This window comes from Ischnura elegans, chromosome 8, assembly GCF_921293095.1.
Source record: "Ischnura elegans chromosome 8, ioIscEleg1.1, whole genome shotgun sequence".
NCBI lineage: Eukaryota > Metazoa > Arthropoda > Insecta > Odonata > Coenagrionidae > Ischnura > Ischnura elegans.
The window spans coordinates 49,039,706-49,055,451 of NC_060253.1; the positions used below are offsets into that span (position 1 = coordinate 49,039,706).

The 15,746-nt window shown below is 38.8% G+C and overlaps 1 protein-coding gene across 1 annotated transcript in view; it reads right to left on the bottom strand.

The window, feature by feature from the left end:
* The window catches only part of LOC124163809 (dolichyl-diphosphooligosaccharide--protein glycosyltransferase subunit STT3B), a 31,548-nt gene extending 16,193 nt beyond the window's left edge, over positions 1-15,355 (bottom strand). Inside the window, exons 1-7 of the mRNA XM_046540902.1 lie at positions 14,985-15,355; positions 14,020-14,238; positions 10,953-11,130; positions 10,764-10,829; positions 7,848-8,046; positions 4,938-5,109; positions 2,128-2,306 (exon numbers count right to left, since the gene is read on the bottom strand). Coding sequence (XP_046396858.1) covers positions 2,128-2,306; positions 4,938-5,109; positions 7,848-8,046; positions 10,764-10,829; positions 10,953-11,130; positions 14,020-14,238; positions 14,985-15,154 — 1,183 coding nt within the window. The 5' untranslated portion in view covers positions 15,155-15,355. The remainder of the gene's footprint in view (positions 1-2,127; positions 2,307-4,937; positions 5,110-7,847; positions 8,047-10,763; positions 10,830-10,952; positions 11,131-14,019; positions 14,239-14,984) is intronic.
* Positions 15,356-15,746: the final 391 nt, after the last annotated feature.

Sequence of the window (15,746 nt, forward strand, 5' to 3'; positions counted from 1 at the left end):
TACGTGAAACAGCCTTTAAACGCCTTGAAACCTGACCCAGGTTTTCCTTCCCTGAAAATGAATGAACGAGATTGCATTCTTTTCCAAAACAATATCGTCTCGTCAACACTAAAAACTGGTTGAGGGGGAAAGGAGCCACTTTCAATCACAGCTTGGAGTTCATCAGAAAATGCTGCGGTGACTGCGCTATCAACACTTGCAGATTCACCTGATATCGCCGCACTGAAAATACCTGCTTGCCGTTTAAATTCTGGAACCAACCGGAGCTTTCACTAAATGTCTCGGAGCGATTACCACTCTCGTCTTTTTGTCCTGATTCACTATTAATTTTCCGTATGTGTAGACCGCTTGGTTGAAGTTGGTGCGGCTGTTTAAGGTCACTTATGTTTTAACTTCGTCTTTATTCAGAATAAGGCATCGTGAGTTTAAACTTCCGCGCAATATCGCTTTGACGCTCTCCATTTTCAAAGCAATTGACCTCTCTCAAGTCCTCTTCTAGGTTAATGGTTTTTCTTGATAAATTCTTGATTTTTCTACACGCATTCCTATTTTTTGCCATATTCTCTTGGTTTTTACTCTGTATGGCTCTATCTAAATCACCTTCTTCTGCTGAACTGTATTCCTGAGACGCAGAAGGGCTATGACTGCGGGGAGGGAACGAAGCCATTGTGTTTAAGACTCTATAGCGGACCCTTTTATGTGTTGATGCTATTCATGCGCAACTCGGTCACCGCTCCATTTCTCCCCCGTGAATACCGATGACCTTGAAGGCTTTAGCGTAGACTCTACCTGGAAGTCAATCGCCCGGTAACCTACGACGGCAAAAATACGTCTCAAACCGTATTGCTGAAAAAAAACTCATTTCCACTAGCCCCACGCTTAATTAACGATCTAAATTATTTATTATCATTCTGTTAAGGAGACGAGATAAATCTTCGGTAGGCCGGCTATCTACACCCAATGACGAGTAATACTTTTGGCCATTGCGCAGCAATGGATTTCGATTAATATATAAACAAAAAAGAAGATCTGAGGCAAGCAATAATATTAATATGCGTAAAATGATAGAAATTTCGTGTGTACTTAGCGCAAGGTCACGTTTTATCACGAGAGCGTTTAAGATTTTTGATTAGGCTACACTGCGTTGCAATGTTTCCCCGAGGAACGAATTTGCGCTATATCGAAATTGCGCTAATCGAAATTGCGCTATACGAGACATGGGTGTACTGAAGTACAATTGCAAAGGTCGCTGGTTCGAGGGATATCTGAAGGACTAATTTTTTTTCTTCATCATGAATATTTCAGAAGACTTTTCAACTGCCCAGTTTGTCATGGGTATTTAACTCATTCAAAGTACTTTTATCCCATGGCTGTCCCAGAAACCTTTATTCTTCCTGTGTGGTTTTGGACCATAAAGAATTGCACTATACGAGGAAGTGATTTCATAATTAGTGAAAGCAAACAATTTAGCTTCATTGTGCCTTGAATCAGTAACCTTTGTAACTGCAGTTATGCCTTTGTATGCTAACCACTAGGCTAGTCCCCTGTTAACGGCACGGGGGTAAGACAATGGATACACTGATCTCACAATTGATAATACTTACTTGCACGGGAAGATTTGGACTGAATAACTATTTCTATTTGTCTTCTATCTTCTAATCAAAAAAATAAGGTAAATTTCCGGCAAAGGTTTTTGCATTGATGTTCATGATGAGTGCAGTTCTCCGGGTACTCCAGCCACATTCATCTGTTACGAGTAACGACAATTTTGAAAGAAGGATGACTTTCAAAACTGTCGCCACTCGTCACAGAAAAATACACCAGGAGTACCCAGATAACTGTGCTCATCAAAAAATAAGGCATTAAAATCTCAGAGTCAACTTTTGCAGATTCCCCGAGTACATTTAACATCAAGGTTACTCAGTTATTTTGTGGATAGAGCAAACTTATGACGTAAATATTTGGACTTGTGCGTGTATAGTAGGCAGATAGGGAATTCGTTTGAAAGGCACAACCTCACCTTTGGCAGCCAGGAAAAGGTATTTCTTTTTCAACAGTTTTTACGGATTGATTTTTTTGATGCAACAATATTAAATTATGAAATAATACCAATAAAATGGACCTTACCAAAGACACGCTCATCATTGATGTCACGAATGCAGTGCCACAATCCAGCAGGAAAGGTTGGCACAAGGACATGGAGATCAAAGAGGAACGAAAACCATGTTGTCGGCTGATGCTCAGATACTGAAGCTATGATGGGGATATGTATTTTTGCATAGCCCGTGTCCCATAAAGAGTAGAACCTAAAATATAAAATGGAGAAAGACAATTTTAAGATACAGTGGAACCTCGATCTGCCGTTTTTCAGGGGGATGGATGAAATAAACGATGAATGCGGGAAAACGATCGATGCGGGAATGTTTGTCCGGGTTGCCTATGTCCCAGGATCCGCTGGATTTTTGCGAATTATGATATTCATTAATGGATTCAAACGAGATTTTAGCTGATTACAGGAATATTATTACTTCATCGAAACACTTAGGTCATATTGTTGATTCGACTTATCTCTCTTTCTAATACCCTAAAGGAACAAGCCGCCTTGCTAAAAAATGTTTGCACTCCACTCGGAATTTTCACTGCTGTTATGCGTTTCTGTCTGATGTAAAAATTCTTATCCATCAAATGCCATTTCAAGTAGACGTATTTAAGAGAGAAATGTGCGTGTTATGCCTCAAATAACTGATTTCGCCGTCGCAGTGATTGGTTATGAGATGGATCAAGTAGGCCAAAAATAGTTTATTATTTGAAATGTTCCTTTCTTGCAATTAAATTTTTAATATGATTGAGGCAATGTGGCGTTAATCGTCAGCGGCACGCCCACCTGATCCTCGGCTTCATCCCACTTCTTGTTTTCACCAGGGATCTCACCCTTGCCGTCATGTGCTACCAGACATACCGAGGCGTTCTGCAATATTCACGTACAGTGAAACCTCGATTTTACATTCCCCCATTATACATTTTCCCTGATTTTACACAGTTTATATCAGGTCCCAAACAATATCGCCTTTAGAAAATGATACTCGATTTTACAATATCCTCAATTTTGCACTTTTTGTAAGTGGTCCATTCAAAAGTGTAAAATAGAGGTTTCACTGTATTTCTAGCCCGGATTCTTTTCTTCATCATCAATTATTTTCAGTCCATCTTTTAAAGTTCTCACTTGTGTCTTCGGAAGGGCCAAGGTCCGAAGACGAATAAGAATAAAACTAATAAAAATGAAACCGGACTCCATTGAACCCACATGGAAAACACTCGCTAGTTTTAAGTCAATCCACCCCGGAAAGTACGGAACCACTCGTACGAGGTGAAGTTTGGCACTAATGCTATCGCATACGGCGTAGGCAGAGCTTAATGCAGAGGGTGAAGCATGACCATATGACTGCGCAATGAAATTTTTTATCCTATAGAGAAGGCAACTTACCCACTCATTTCTAACAATAAGTAGCGTAGCTCTAGATGAGCAGATGAATTCAGATTGCAAGTAGGGAGAAACAAAATATCCTGAGAAGATATCGCTTCGTTAGCACCTCAGACAAGTGAGACTTGTAGCATAACTCGTAAATTGTAACCAGACGCTTTCGAAAAAAATCCACATCAACTGCCGTGAAGCTCACTATCAGCTGCGAGGATATCGATATTCGCCAGAAATCACCATCGTATTATTCCAACTATTTCCTTGCTTAAAATGCGTAAAATAACGTTAGAAATACGCCGTGTTTGGTATCATTCTTTTTTGAATAACGTGCACATCACTAATATCTCAATCTAATAAAAGTATAATACCAATTGCCGAAATTCATTTTTACACACCTTTTGTGCTAATTGGTGATTCATGCAGCAGTTGACCTCTAGAGGTGGGGATCTTTGAAGCGAGCCGGCTAAAAAAAAGTCAGCGGTTGAGAAAAGGGGAGGCGTGAAAAAGGTTTCTTTTGTTCTCGAGTAACTTGATATTTTCTTTCGAAGCTAAGGTCGTCGTAATACGATCCCTGCTCAAGCTGGAACCTTTTTTTATTTCGGAGAAGAAGAAAGCTTCAACCAGGGGGAGGCGAGTGCTGAATGGAGGGGGGTACCGGATCTTGGGAAATGCGCTAATGTAACTATCCCACGGCACTCTGCTTCTCCCTATCGCATTTCAATCTCCTGAGGAAGATTCAAACTATGTGTCTGTTGTTATTAACCATAAATAACACGTTGTAAACACTTCGCCTCATTTTTATCAAACGATGAATGCGGGAAAATTATTCGACGGGACCGCGATCTTCAAACAATCAATGCGGGAAAACGATACTTCGGGGAACGATAGATGCGGGAAAAAATTACATTGTCTGTATGGAACTTAATTTGGGACCAGGAGCGGCGAACGATGAATGTAAGAACGATAAATCGGGGTTCCACTGTATATAAAATCAAACCCACTCATAAATTATATTGCATTTTTGTGTTGCTTAAGAATCTAGCTAAAAAATTTGATAAATCCTTAAGATGGTAAATTAAAAGCAAAAATAAAAGTAAGGTACTAAAAAGTCACCATACAAAGTTACATTAGAATCATTTTCATGGGAAGGATATCATTCTGCTCATTCCTCATTATCACATGTCAAAGAGAAGATTTAATATGTGCCAATAAGAAGGCTTATGCGAAAGAGGGAGAGAATGAACTGAGGCGAAAAATGATTTTTGATTCACGAACAAATTTTTCATGGGAGTAAAAATTATATTACGTGAAAAGAAGATAACTATTAAGGCTGGCACAAACTAAGATATAATTTACTCTCCACAGACAGCATTATTATGCAAATTGAGATTCCATTTTTATAATTCTGAAATAAAATTTAAGGATCAATAAGGAAGCAGCGAAAGTAGTACATGCTTACCGTCCACTCCAAGGAGCAATGACTCCAAGGTAAGTAAGAAGGACTACAACCAGAAAGACGATTGCTGTTGCAATCAATGAAGTTATGGCCAGGAAATGACGTAAATCTGTTCCCGTCAGATGCCTCTGAACGTATTTCAACAAGGCCACAGCGTTCAGAAGAGCAAACACACCTGCAAAGGGAAAAATTCATTACCTGATGCAATAACCAACAAACCCTAAGAACTTTTTTTTTTAAGTTTACCCAGATTTGCCACGGTGATAACTATAATAGTGTAACACGCAATGCAAAAATTGTGGGAATATTTCACAGAAATTAATTCGCCTTGATCAGGATTGAAACCCGGATCCCCCAATTTTCAGTTGAGTGCTTTAGTCAGTTAAGCTACCGAAGCATCATTTCAAATTTCCAAAGAGAGAAAAGATGCATTGGTAGCTTAACTGGCTAAAGCATTCGACCGGAAATTAGGGGATCCAGGTTCGAAACCCTGAAAAGCCTGGTAACACAATAAATGAACACACAGGAATTGCCTAAATTCATGAAAACAAGAATGAATGCCAAAATGCACAGTGTAACCACCCAAACAATACTAATACATGATCAGAAAATAGAACCTGTTCTAATTTGGCTCATGCATTCATTCATGTTCCATTTCAGTCCACCAAAGTCATTCATGCATGATATCTCCATGCTTCTGGGTTTCACTAAGTGATTTCTTTGCGACGACAGTTTCTCCGGTGTTCCAACCGGCGTCTTCTGGTCGATGGGACCTGAAGACGCCGGTTGGAATACCGGAGAAACTGTCGTCGCAAAGAAATCACTTGGTGAAACCCAGAAGCATGGAGACATCATCTAGACAATGCTGCGGAAAACTATGTGTCATTCATGCATTTCGACATTAACTCAAATGAGTGAATGAATCGTTTAACCAGGGCCAAAGACCTGTTCCCAATGCTTCACGCATTCCAGACATTTAAAAAAACACTCAATTGCAAAAGCATACATATAGGCTGAGTGTAAAATACTACAGAAGTGTTTGATTGTTCAATGTCAAAGTTGTAGTACATTAATTACAATCGAAACATAGCTTTATACAGTAAAAAAAGTTAATACTGTAATGGTAAATAACAGGTTAAATAGGAAAACCATATTCAAACCTTAAAATAATCATGCTAAGGGTTCAAGCAGCTCAAGGAGGTGAAATACTCGCATTGTGGTACATGTCAACAGATTCTCTTCAAATAACAGGAAAGTTTCACACTAAAACTCTAGGTAATTAGGTAATATAGTCTCCAATGATGATTTACTACATTAAATCGAAGTAAATACTTTGTAGAAGTAACAAAGTTTCTGTTATTGATAACATGATTTGCTACATTTAAATGGACAAATTCAAAACTAATACAATATTTTGTAGGCACTTATATATTCTTTCCTTACTGATTCACCTAATATAGGTCACCCAATGGGAAGTTACATATCACCTTCGTGATGAGGACAAATTGTGATATCAAAACATCAGGAATCACGGACCAATTTACCCTGGTGAAATCCTGAGAAAAATACATCCAGTTCAAATGGCTGGAAAAGGCCAGGACTAATTTCACATAGGTATTTGTAGTAAACAATGTACAGTAGATTCCGTTTAATGGGTCCACCGGTTGCTTGGGGCAGCCGCTTAATTGGGGCAGGTCTTGAAGAACAGAACCCAATAGAGGAATATCCCAGAGTATTCTCCGCTTAATTAGGATAGCATGCCACTTTATTGGGCCATGAGTCGGCGACATAAGACTATACACACGACAAAATCAAAATTTTTTGTTTTCCGAGTACAATTTTTTTACATTTTCCTCCTTTGATTTACTCTTATTTTTCACCAATGTTCCTATTCTTGCCCTATTTTGAAAGCTCTTGTTGTTATACTATCCGCAAGAGGATAGGACTTCTCTTTAATAGGACTAAGTAAAAGACATTCATTCAGTGTCGCCCGAGGCTGTGAAAAATATTTTTAACTAGATTGTTATGATCCTTAAAAACCATAATAAATGAGCTAATCTCGCTGATTTATTAATCAAATTAATAGTTTAATAAAATTATGTTGCATTATAAACATTCTTTAGTCTTCTTTCTATCATTTCAACGTTTGTTTATGCCCATATACAGGATAGTTCGCCTAATTGGGGCAAAGTGCACAAGTCCCGATATGCCCCAATTAACCGGAATCTACTGCATTTGCATATCAAAGTCTGACTGTGAGGTAGATCCTTTACTTTCAATGCAATCATTCTTGTGATTGTCATTCCATCTAGGACTTAGGGTTTACAATAACTATCTAGCTGACAACATGAGGTGACAAAGGTTAAGGCGGAAAACATGCACAATTTTAATGCAGGAAGCCGAAGGATGCAGAAAGGCTGCCAAAACATGGGCAGTCCTAGCGAGTATGCATTATCTGGAAAGCTCAAAGAGGTTTACTGCAAAAGGGAAGTATTATTAAATGCACATCACCAAGCTAGCAGTAGCCAGGCCAACCAAGAATACTTTTAGGCCCACTAGACTCAACCTGCATATTTTACACTCTCTTGCCATGCTCTTGAGTAAAGTGCCAGAGCTGAGCCCTTCCCCTACTAAAGGGACTCAAAGACTGTGGGTTGGACATATCAGCACCCCGAGAGAGCATGACACTACCAGTTCATACTAAGCTACATGAGCATTTCAACAACTTGGTGTTGACACCCAAATTCTCAAAATTTTATGACAATTGATGTTCTCATTTTTCCCCTTAAAAAGCCAAAGAGGCACTGCACTCACTTCACCTGATGAGCCACCACTGGATTGAATTACCTATCTTCACACATCATACACCAGGTGGCATTTAAGGGCCAAACTGTGAGGAGAAAAATATCTTACCAGCAGAGGCAATGTGTTCCGAAGTCCTAACAGGCTGGAAGCCGACAAAAGGGATCTGCATGGAGAGCAGGAGACCAAGAACGTAGAATGCCGAGTAGGCTGCGTGCAATCGAGCTGAGAAACGGCCCAACATGAGGAGACAGAACGCATGGAGGGGAACCAGGTTGATGATGAAGACATAGCCACCCCATGCTGACACCTATCAGACATCAAAGAACCTTTCTTAGACAAGATTATTCTACTTCACCAACAACCATCACCAAAAATAAACATTGCAAAGTAATCTTGCATCCAACTTCAACCAAAAATCTGCAGACAGATACAGAGACAACATTAGTTTTTTTAAACACTTTGTTATTTTTTTCCTTTACTGGTTTTAACGTACTTCACAAGTAATTTTCAAGAGCACACTGAGTGACGAGCAGTAAGCCTGATGCAAACATATTGTTGGAAAGAGTAGGCAGTGCAACACGTGTAAATGTAAGGGGTTTGTTGGGTTGGTCATTTCAAAGGAAGGGGCCATGTCAGGATAATATAAAAAGGTCTTGGTTGGGAAGGGGGGCTCATCAAGACTTCCAACCAGAAAAGACAAGCATGTCAGCACTACCACAGACATCAAATTTCTGTTGTTGTCCCTTTATCTGTTATGATGAATTTCCATAAAATTTAAGTCAACAAGCAAAAATATCTCCAACCTTAATTAGAGATTTAATTTATATTGATTCAACTAAAAAACAACACCTATTTTCATTGTGTTTGAAAGATCAACATCATTGTTACCAGAAAATACATTTTCATCATTTTCATAAAATACATTAACTAAAATAGATAGACAATAGACTCTACCTGAAGAAAGGGATAGGGAAACATTACATATGATGACAAGGACAAAATGAAGTAGAAGATGTTGGAAGCTGAAAATCAAATGTTAAAAATATGCTTTAAAGTATACCGGGACTAGCCGCGGTGATAACTTTTACGGGAGTCACCCGCAATGTACAATCATGCGAAAGATCCACAAAGAAAAAAAAATCATCTGCCTTGACCGGGATTCGAACCCGGATCCCCTGATTTCCGGTTGAGAGCTTTAGCCAGTTAAGCTACCGAGGCATCATTCTTCCCTGTGGATATTTGTGGACACTACCGGAGAAGGTTAAAAATTAACTTTAACTGGACAACCTTAAAAATATGGCCTAACTCGGACTCGAATTGAGAACTTCTCGATGTGATGCATGAGGCTCTACCAGTTGCCCTTCTAGGACAGTTTTGACTTTGGCAGGATAGCCATTAAACAGTTTAACCCCTATAAAAGTTGTCCAAGGGAGGCACCAAGGCTACCCATCAACCACCAACAGATCATAAGGACAAAAGAGGGAAAGCAAAGACACACACACAAATGGGAGGGATGGGATCGGAACATATGTTTACGATGAATCTTTATGCTTGGCATCCTCAGACCACAACAGGCTAGCTTGCCAATTTTCTTTATTTTTGCTGTTTGTAATAGATTTCGAAAAATGATGAGACCACTATTTTTCCTTTTCTCCATCTTACGCCTACTTCTCAAGCTATTTCCAGCAAAATATCATTGGCATTAACCCTTTCGCAGATAACCTGACGATGCTACGGACTCATGCTGAGTGTATTGCTGCTTCTCCACGACTCCTCAGTCGTCAGAGTGGTCCTCGTTCGATTTGTTGATATTTACACCCTGGTTCCTGGTTGATACATAATTCCTTCCCTCAAAGAAAAATTCTTCTTGATCGAGAAGATGAACTCAAACTGTAATGGCGTCACCACCTCATGAAGAGTGAGCAGCAGTGGCATATCTATGGGGGGGATGAGGGGAAAAATCCCCCCCCAAAGCCTCAGAGAAGCTAGGCCCCTTCATCCCCTCCAAAGCCTATTCCTAGTTACTCCACTTGTGAGCAGCAAGTTTTCCCTCTTTTATTAAGTTTTTAATTAATTAACTTTCAATTTTTTTAAATGAGAGAATGGCTGAATTATGAAGAATTCAATTTTTGCTATACTTCAGCTTTCCCTTCCATTCATGCATTCTTTCACTGAATCATGTTTTTGAGTCTGGGTGAACAACCTCATTTTTTTACCCAAAAGATAAAGCCTCTGGACATGTAGGAATGTCCAAAAACTGATTCAATAATCATGATAAACAGTCTTTCTTTGATTCAGTTTTTATTTATGGTAAAAATACCTTGTTCATAAAAAAAAATTCCTAACAAGAGTCCACTGTAGCTGCTACGTTACGTCTTCCATCAACATGAGCTCTTTCCTCATCCAATAAAAATGTAACCCACTCTCCCTTGCATTGAATTCTGCAATTTTCCAGTCCCATCGAATCCGTTACGTAGAGATTTTTGACCACACACGAGACTAACCTCAGCACACTCAAGAAGGACATGGGAGTCGAAACCGGTCGTCTCAATAAAAAGTTTTAAAAAGTGGGCAGTCTATTTCACTCACCTAAAGAGGGTGGAAAAGTAACATCACACCTACCAAAGTACCTCAACTTACACACCTACTCACACATGTATTGTCTTCAGAAATTAGAGGGGAAGGGAATGATGCAAGATAGTGTCTATAGCAACAGGACAGAGGAATCGAGTGATCTCAACTAACAATGACACATCCCTTTCCTAAGAATTAGCAGATAATAAGAAGTAGTCCTTTGACTCCAAAACGTGGGTTTCAGATATTAAAAAATTGAGCATTACAACTGTTCATACTTTGTCAGAATCCAGGAATTTTTCTACAGATATTAACCGGGTGGGAGTTGACTCAATTCTGACATTTCAATCAACAAAAGTTTGAATTAAATCAATACCCGAATAGGCAATAAAAATTTGGAGAACATGCTAATTGGAAAAGAGAGCGAGGCTCTGAATACTTGTCACTCACCATATAAAAATATGACAGTGCTGTCATACTAGCCCAGAACACCGACCCAGTCTTCACAGATTTTACCTACAAAATTGGAAACATTGGTCATTAATTTAATTCACTCCAGCATATCATGTGATAGCATGCTCAAGGCGAGCATTGACTTTAAGAACTGAATGAATGCAACTGCCATTACTCACTACTCACCCAAAGATAATACGTGAACTGCAGAGCAAAAATAGCAATTCCTTCATTGTCATATGACCCAGCCACGGATCGACTTATGTATCCGGGGACAATGGCCATGAAGCATGCTGCAAATAGACCTGCTCCTGGAGACCATAACTCTTTCCCAAGAAGGTACGTCGAGATGGCAGTCAGTCCACTGTAATAAAAGGTATGTTTAACATCCGTATTGATGACTAACACCAAATTATACAAAATTTATCCTTAAATAAGCAACAGAATGGAAATATGCAAGAATGGTGACATTTTCCAGATAAAAATAACATGTTCATATTATTAGAAGCAGAATAAGTTTGCACAAAAATTCCACAATTTGTTTTAAAACTTATGATGTTCATAATGAGAGATATTGATTCGTATAAAAATTGATGCAATAATCATAAATTGATTTTAACAGAGATAACTGCATACTAGCCCATATTTAAAAAAACTTCAAAGAGTCAACAGCAAGGATGTGTAAAGTATGGAATTTCCACAGACGAAAAAAAGCATTACCCCTAACATGGACTTGATCTTTGAATTGAATGCTGTAATAAATAAAGAACATTTTACGATACGCAATCATATGCTTGTTGCATGGAATTTGATTATTAAAATGAATTTGATTTTACGACATCAAGTGCTGTAAACATGGTAGCAAGGGAAAAAAGGGGATGCAAGTTATGGAATTAAAGCACACCCTTTTCCAACTGAAGCATCAGCTTTCGAATGAAAAGAATTTTCAAATTATAAATTCTCTCTTCCTCCAGTACTGCTAAAACATTTCATGAATATTGTACATTGCAATATACCTACTGCTGCTTAAGTAATGTTACTTTTTTTTTGTATGATGTTGGGCACGATATGGTGGAAGTTCTTAATATTAGTAAAATTAGACATTGCAATATTTCCACTGAGTTTTATTATGACACTCCACGTTTTGTCATCACAAAAAACATTATCAAGTGTAACAAGTCTTAAGAGTTCCTCCTTATATACGTCTTTGTAATAGGCGGCTGGCGTCTTCCTTGCCTCATTTCCTTTAGATTCCATTCCATCCAAAGTCAGGGATAACTCTTTTCCTTTCGGTTCCCAAGATCCCCCACCACTCAACCCCTTCGGCAACAGGAAGTGCTTGCATGGCCACGTAAGGTAAGACATCTTGCTTAAGAATGTGATCCTGCTATGCACCCGAGCAAATAACAAAAATGCTTACCAGAGAGAGAAGACAGTACGCTGGGCAGGCGACGTGTGTATTCAAATGAAGGAAGAATAAAGTGTGATTTCTCTGGCATGTGACTTCTCCCTTTTTCTGCACGACTTTCCTTATACTCCTGCGGACGATGAGGACGAAAGAGACCGGCAACAAGGTGGGGGGAGAGGAAAGGAAGGTTCCAGGGTGAGTGAGGATAACATGCATGCCTTCACTATGAGGATTCTATCCAGACAACCACCATGCAAAAGAAGACAATGAAGGCGTGCGTGGTACCCTCACCCACCCTGGAACCTTTCTTTCCTCCCCCCCCACCCTGCTCCTCCTGCGAGACCCTAAAAAACGACCCTTCTCTCCCACAACCTTCAATATCCACACTTCTCATCACCCAAACCCCATCCTCCACCTTACCCCCTCCCTTCAAGCACCAAGACCAGGGGCGCAGCTAGGAATTGAGGCTGGGAGGGTTTTAGGTGTAACTGATACCGGGGTATGAGGGGGTACGGAATGCCCACCAGGATAAGCGGTAGGTGCGAGATTAATAAATAGGGTGGTTTCCTATTATTTTTTTATTGCCTAAATCGAAAGATTATTACTCCTGGAGTACGTATTTCACGCATTTAGATTTTTAAATGACGATATCTATTTTTTGCGATTAAATGAAAAGTGAAAATTTTCAAGCGTGCGAAAACGCGACGGGTAAGTATGAATGCCGAGAAATCTCTCCGTGTGCCGTATTTCTCGTTCCCGCTGCCGCCCTGTGAGGTGACCTTGAGGGAGGCTTGAGCGCTGATACGACGCAGGCTGCTAGCGGGTAGCTGAGTACCCTGCTGGCTGGTAGCATTATTAATACCTTATCAAACGAAGAAAACTTTCCGACCTTAGCCAGTTTTAATAAGTGATTATTAAGACATGTTTCCCTGAGCTCTGCGCCTCATGCATGCATTGGTAACCTCAGACGACGTATAACTCCTATCTTCTCGTATAGAAACTAGGTCCCTGTGACGTCACGTGGAGTGGCATCGCATGGGCGCCAATCTGGTCCTTTTCAAATAAGGATAAAAATGGACCATTGCCATTCGTCTAAACCGGTATTTCTAAAACGAAATAATTTGTATATTATGAATACTCTAATGGTGGGTAACGAATCGCAATCAATGCCTTTCGTTTTATTTGATGAAGGAAACTACCCTATTGCGGAATTTTATAAACGGTTCAAAATGGTGAGTTTTACGGCTTGCTGAGGGATATATTATTAATCTTTACACTATTCTATTATTAATATCAATCCAATTAAGTAAAATGGATTTAACTTGAAAATTTCTCTGAGCTTGATAATATTGTTTGTAACGACGAAACACGTAATGTCACAATAAAACTCAGTGGAAATATTGCAATTTCTAATTTTACTAATAATGATACATTTAATCGTAACAAGTGCCCTGACACAACTCTTACACTTGGTCACCCATCTTTGTCTGAAATTCCACCAACTTTCATTAAACCACCACCCTCACAATGCTAGCTAATGATTGAGGAAATGAGAGGAATAACTATGCAACTATTCGAATTAGAAAACGCCTTTGGAAACCAGGAAATTGTCTTCCCCTACAGAATATTTGGTGGCCTAACAGACAAATATGATTTTTACAGAATCACTTTTCAGTTTACCTTACCTTCCTGGCACAATAAAATTCCAGAGGTGTGGCAAGACACAATGACTGAACACTAGCCAATACAAAACCTTAAAATTCACCCATCAATCACGGGGATGTAAGGGAAATGTTGCAAAAATAAAATTTTCAATAATTCAAATTGAAATTTCATGCTACACACCTGAATGTGGGAGCCAGGAATACACATATGTCCCTTATGTGAACGGGTATGTTTAGAGCATGTAAGATATAATGAATGGAGCCAGAAGTGACCATAAGTCCAGGATACACTGTCCCTCCTACTATTCTTCCCAGAGGGTACCATGCTCGCTCATCAAACCAATTCAAGAAATTGTAAAATCCATGCTTGACCATGTATGCAGTAGCTCGATAGTTGAACCTGCGGATTAAATAATCAAAATAAGGCAACTTAGCAATTTTATACTTAACAACAAAGTGCAATATATTGGCATATATATCTGATTCCAGCTAACACACCCTTACAATACTTAACACTATTTGAAAAATAATAAAGAGTACTAATTACATGAAATATCTAGTTATGATAGTCTAGGCAAATGTGTACAGAGTAATGGCTGCAGATAATATTCGACAACGAAAATTTAGTATATTTATGAGAAAGTTTCAAAACCGGAATCACTCAGCCAATTGATTCTTACATAATGTCTAGTTACGCTGTATTGAATTATTATTCTAAATCCAATTCCAACACAGGCGATAAATGTACTATTGTATTCTAATTTCCTCATCCCTGCCGAGAAAATAGTTGAAGTTTTTTGCATTTCAATGGCCTAAAACGAGAATTGGACGCAATAGGAAAATCATTGAATTCATCGGTTAAAAAGGTCATCATACAATGGACCGCCACAAACGTACATGAAGTACCAGTTTTATAATGATGGATACACATTATAGATTAAAAATAAGTGCATCCAACAAACTTGATTACAATTCCGAAATAGCGGTACATTACAGACAGTAAAAAAACCATCATAGTAATTGCATGTTTATTTTATTTATGTAGGAGGTTTAAGCATGGTTTCCGGGGTGCGGCTGGCTATACCCTATGTACAAAATCACGGAAATGATAAAGATTAGGAGCCCAAGCCCATGCAGTTAACTCACCATGGATCGAATTCATGAATAATACTTTCAAATCTTATGACAGCGAAGAGTCGTGAAGCAAATCCTGATATCCATGCTAATAACAACACTGTGACGGTTATTAATGTTTTCCACCCAGAGGGATTCGAAAGAGATGTCTTCATCTTCCCGGCTGCTACTGCGGCCGCCATCTTTTTAAGGTAGACACGTATACAAACAGATATGAAGCATTGAAGAGAATTTGACGATTTCGGAAGGAACTTAAAAATAATAACGTCACATGAGCTTCCTAATCGAAACAATAGAGTACTTTCCGCAAATTTTTGAGCGACCAAAAAGCTGTCGTTTTAAAGTCGGCAATATTGATTTCTGAAGAGCAGCGCACCACGATAGTTTTATGAAAAACGAAAAACGAGAAACATGGCGCTAATTTCAATTTGAAATTCGCCTCATATCCACTCTTATCGCATTAATTATCTTATGTTATTCTTTCCATCGGAGAATAATAACCTAAAAAATAATTTTAGAGATAAAAGTTTTAATTGGCTTATATACGACAACTGAACCTAAATTTTAGCATTGACTAAATCTAAGGCTTGGTTATAAAACACCCATTTTAAATTAAAATTAGCTTAGACTGCGCCCATTTCATTCCAAGGAGTAAGCACCGTGTGAAAATGCAGTTCTATAAATATTTAAGTTCTTAATGCGTAAATCAAGGGGACTGCAATATTCGTGATGAAAATTGGTGAAAATGAATTTAAAAATCGAACATTGAACATG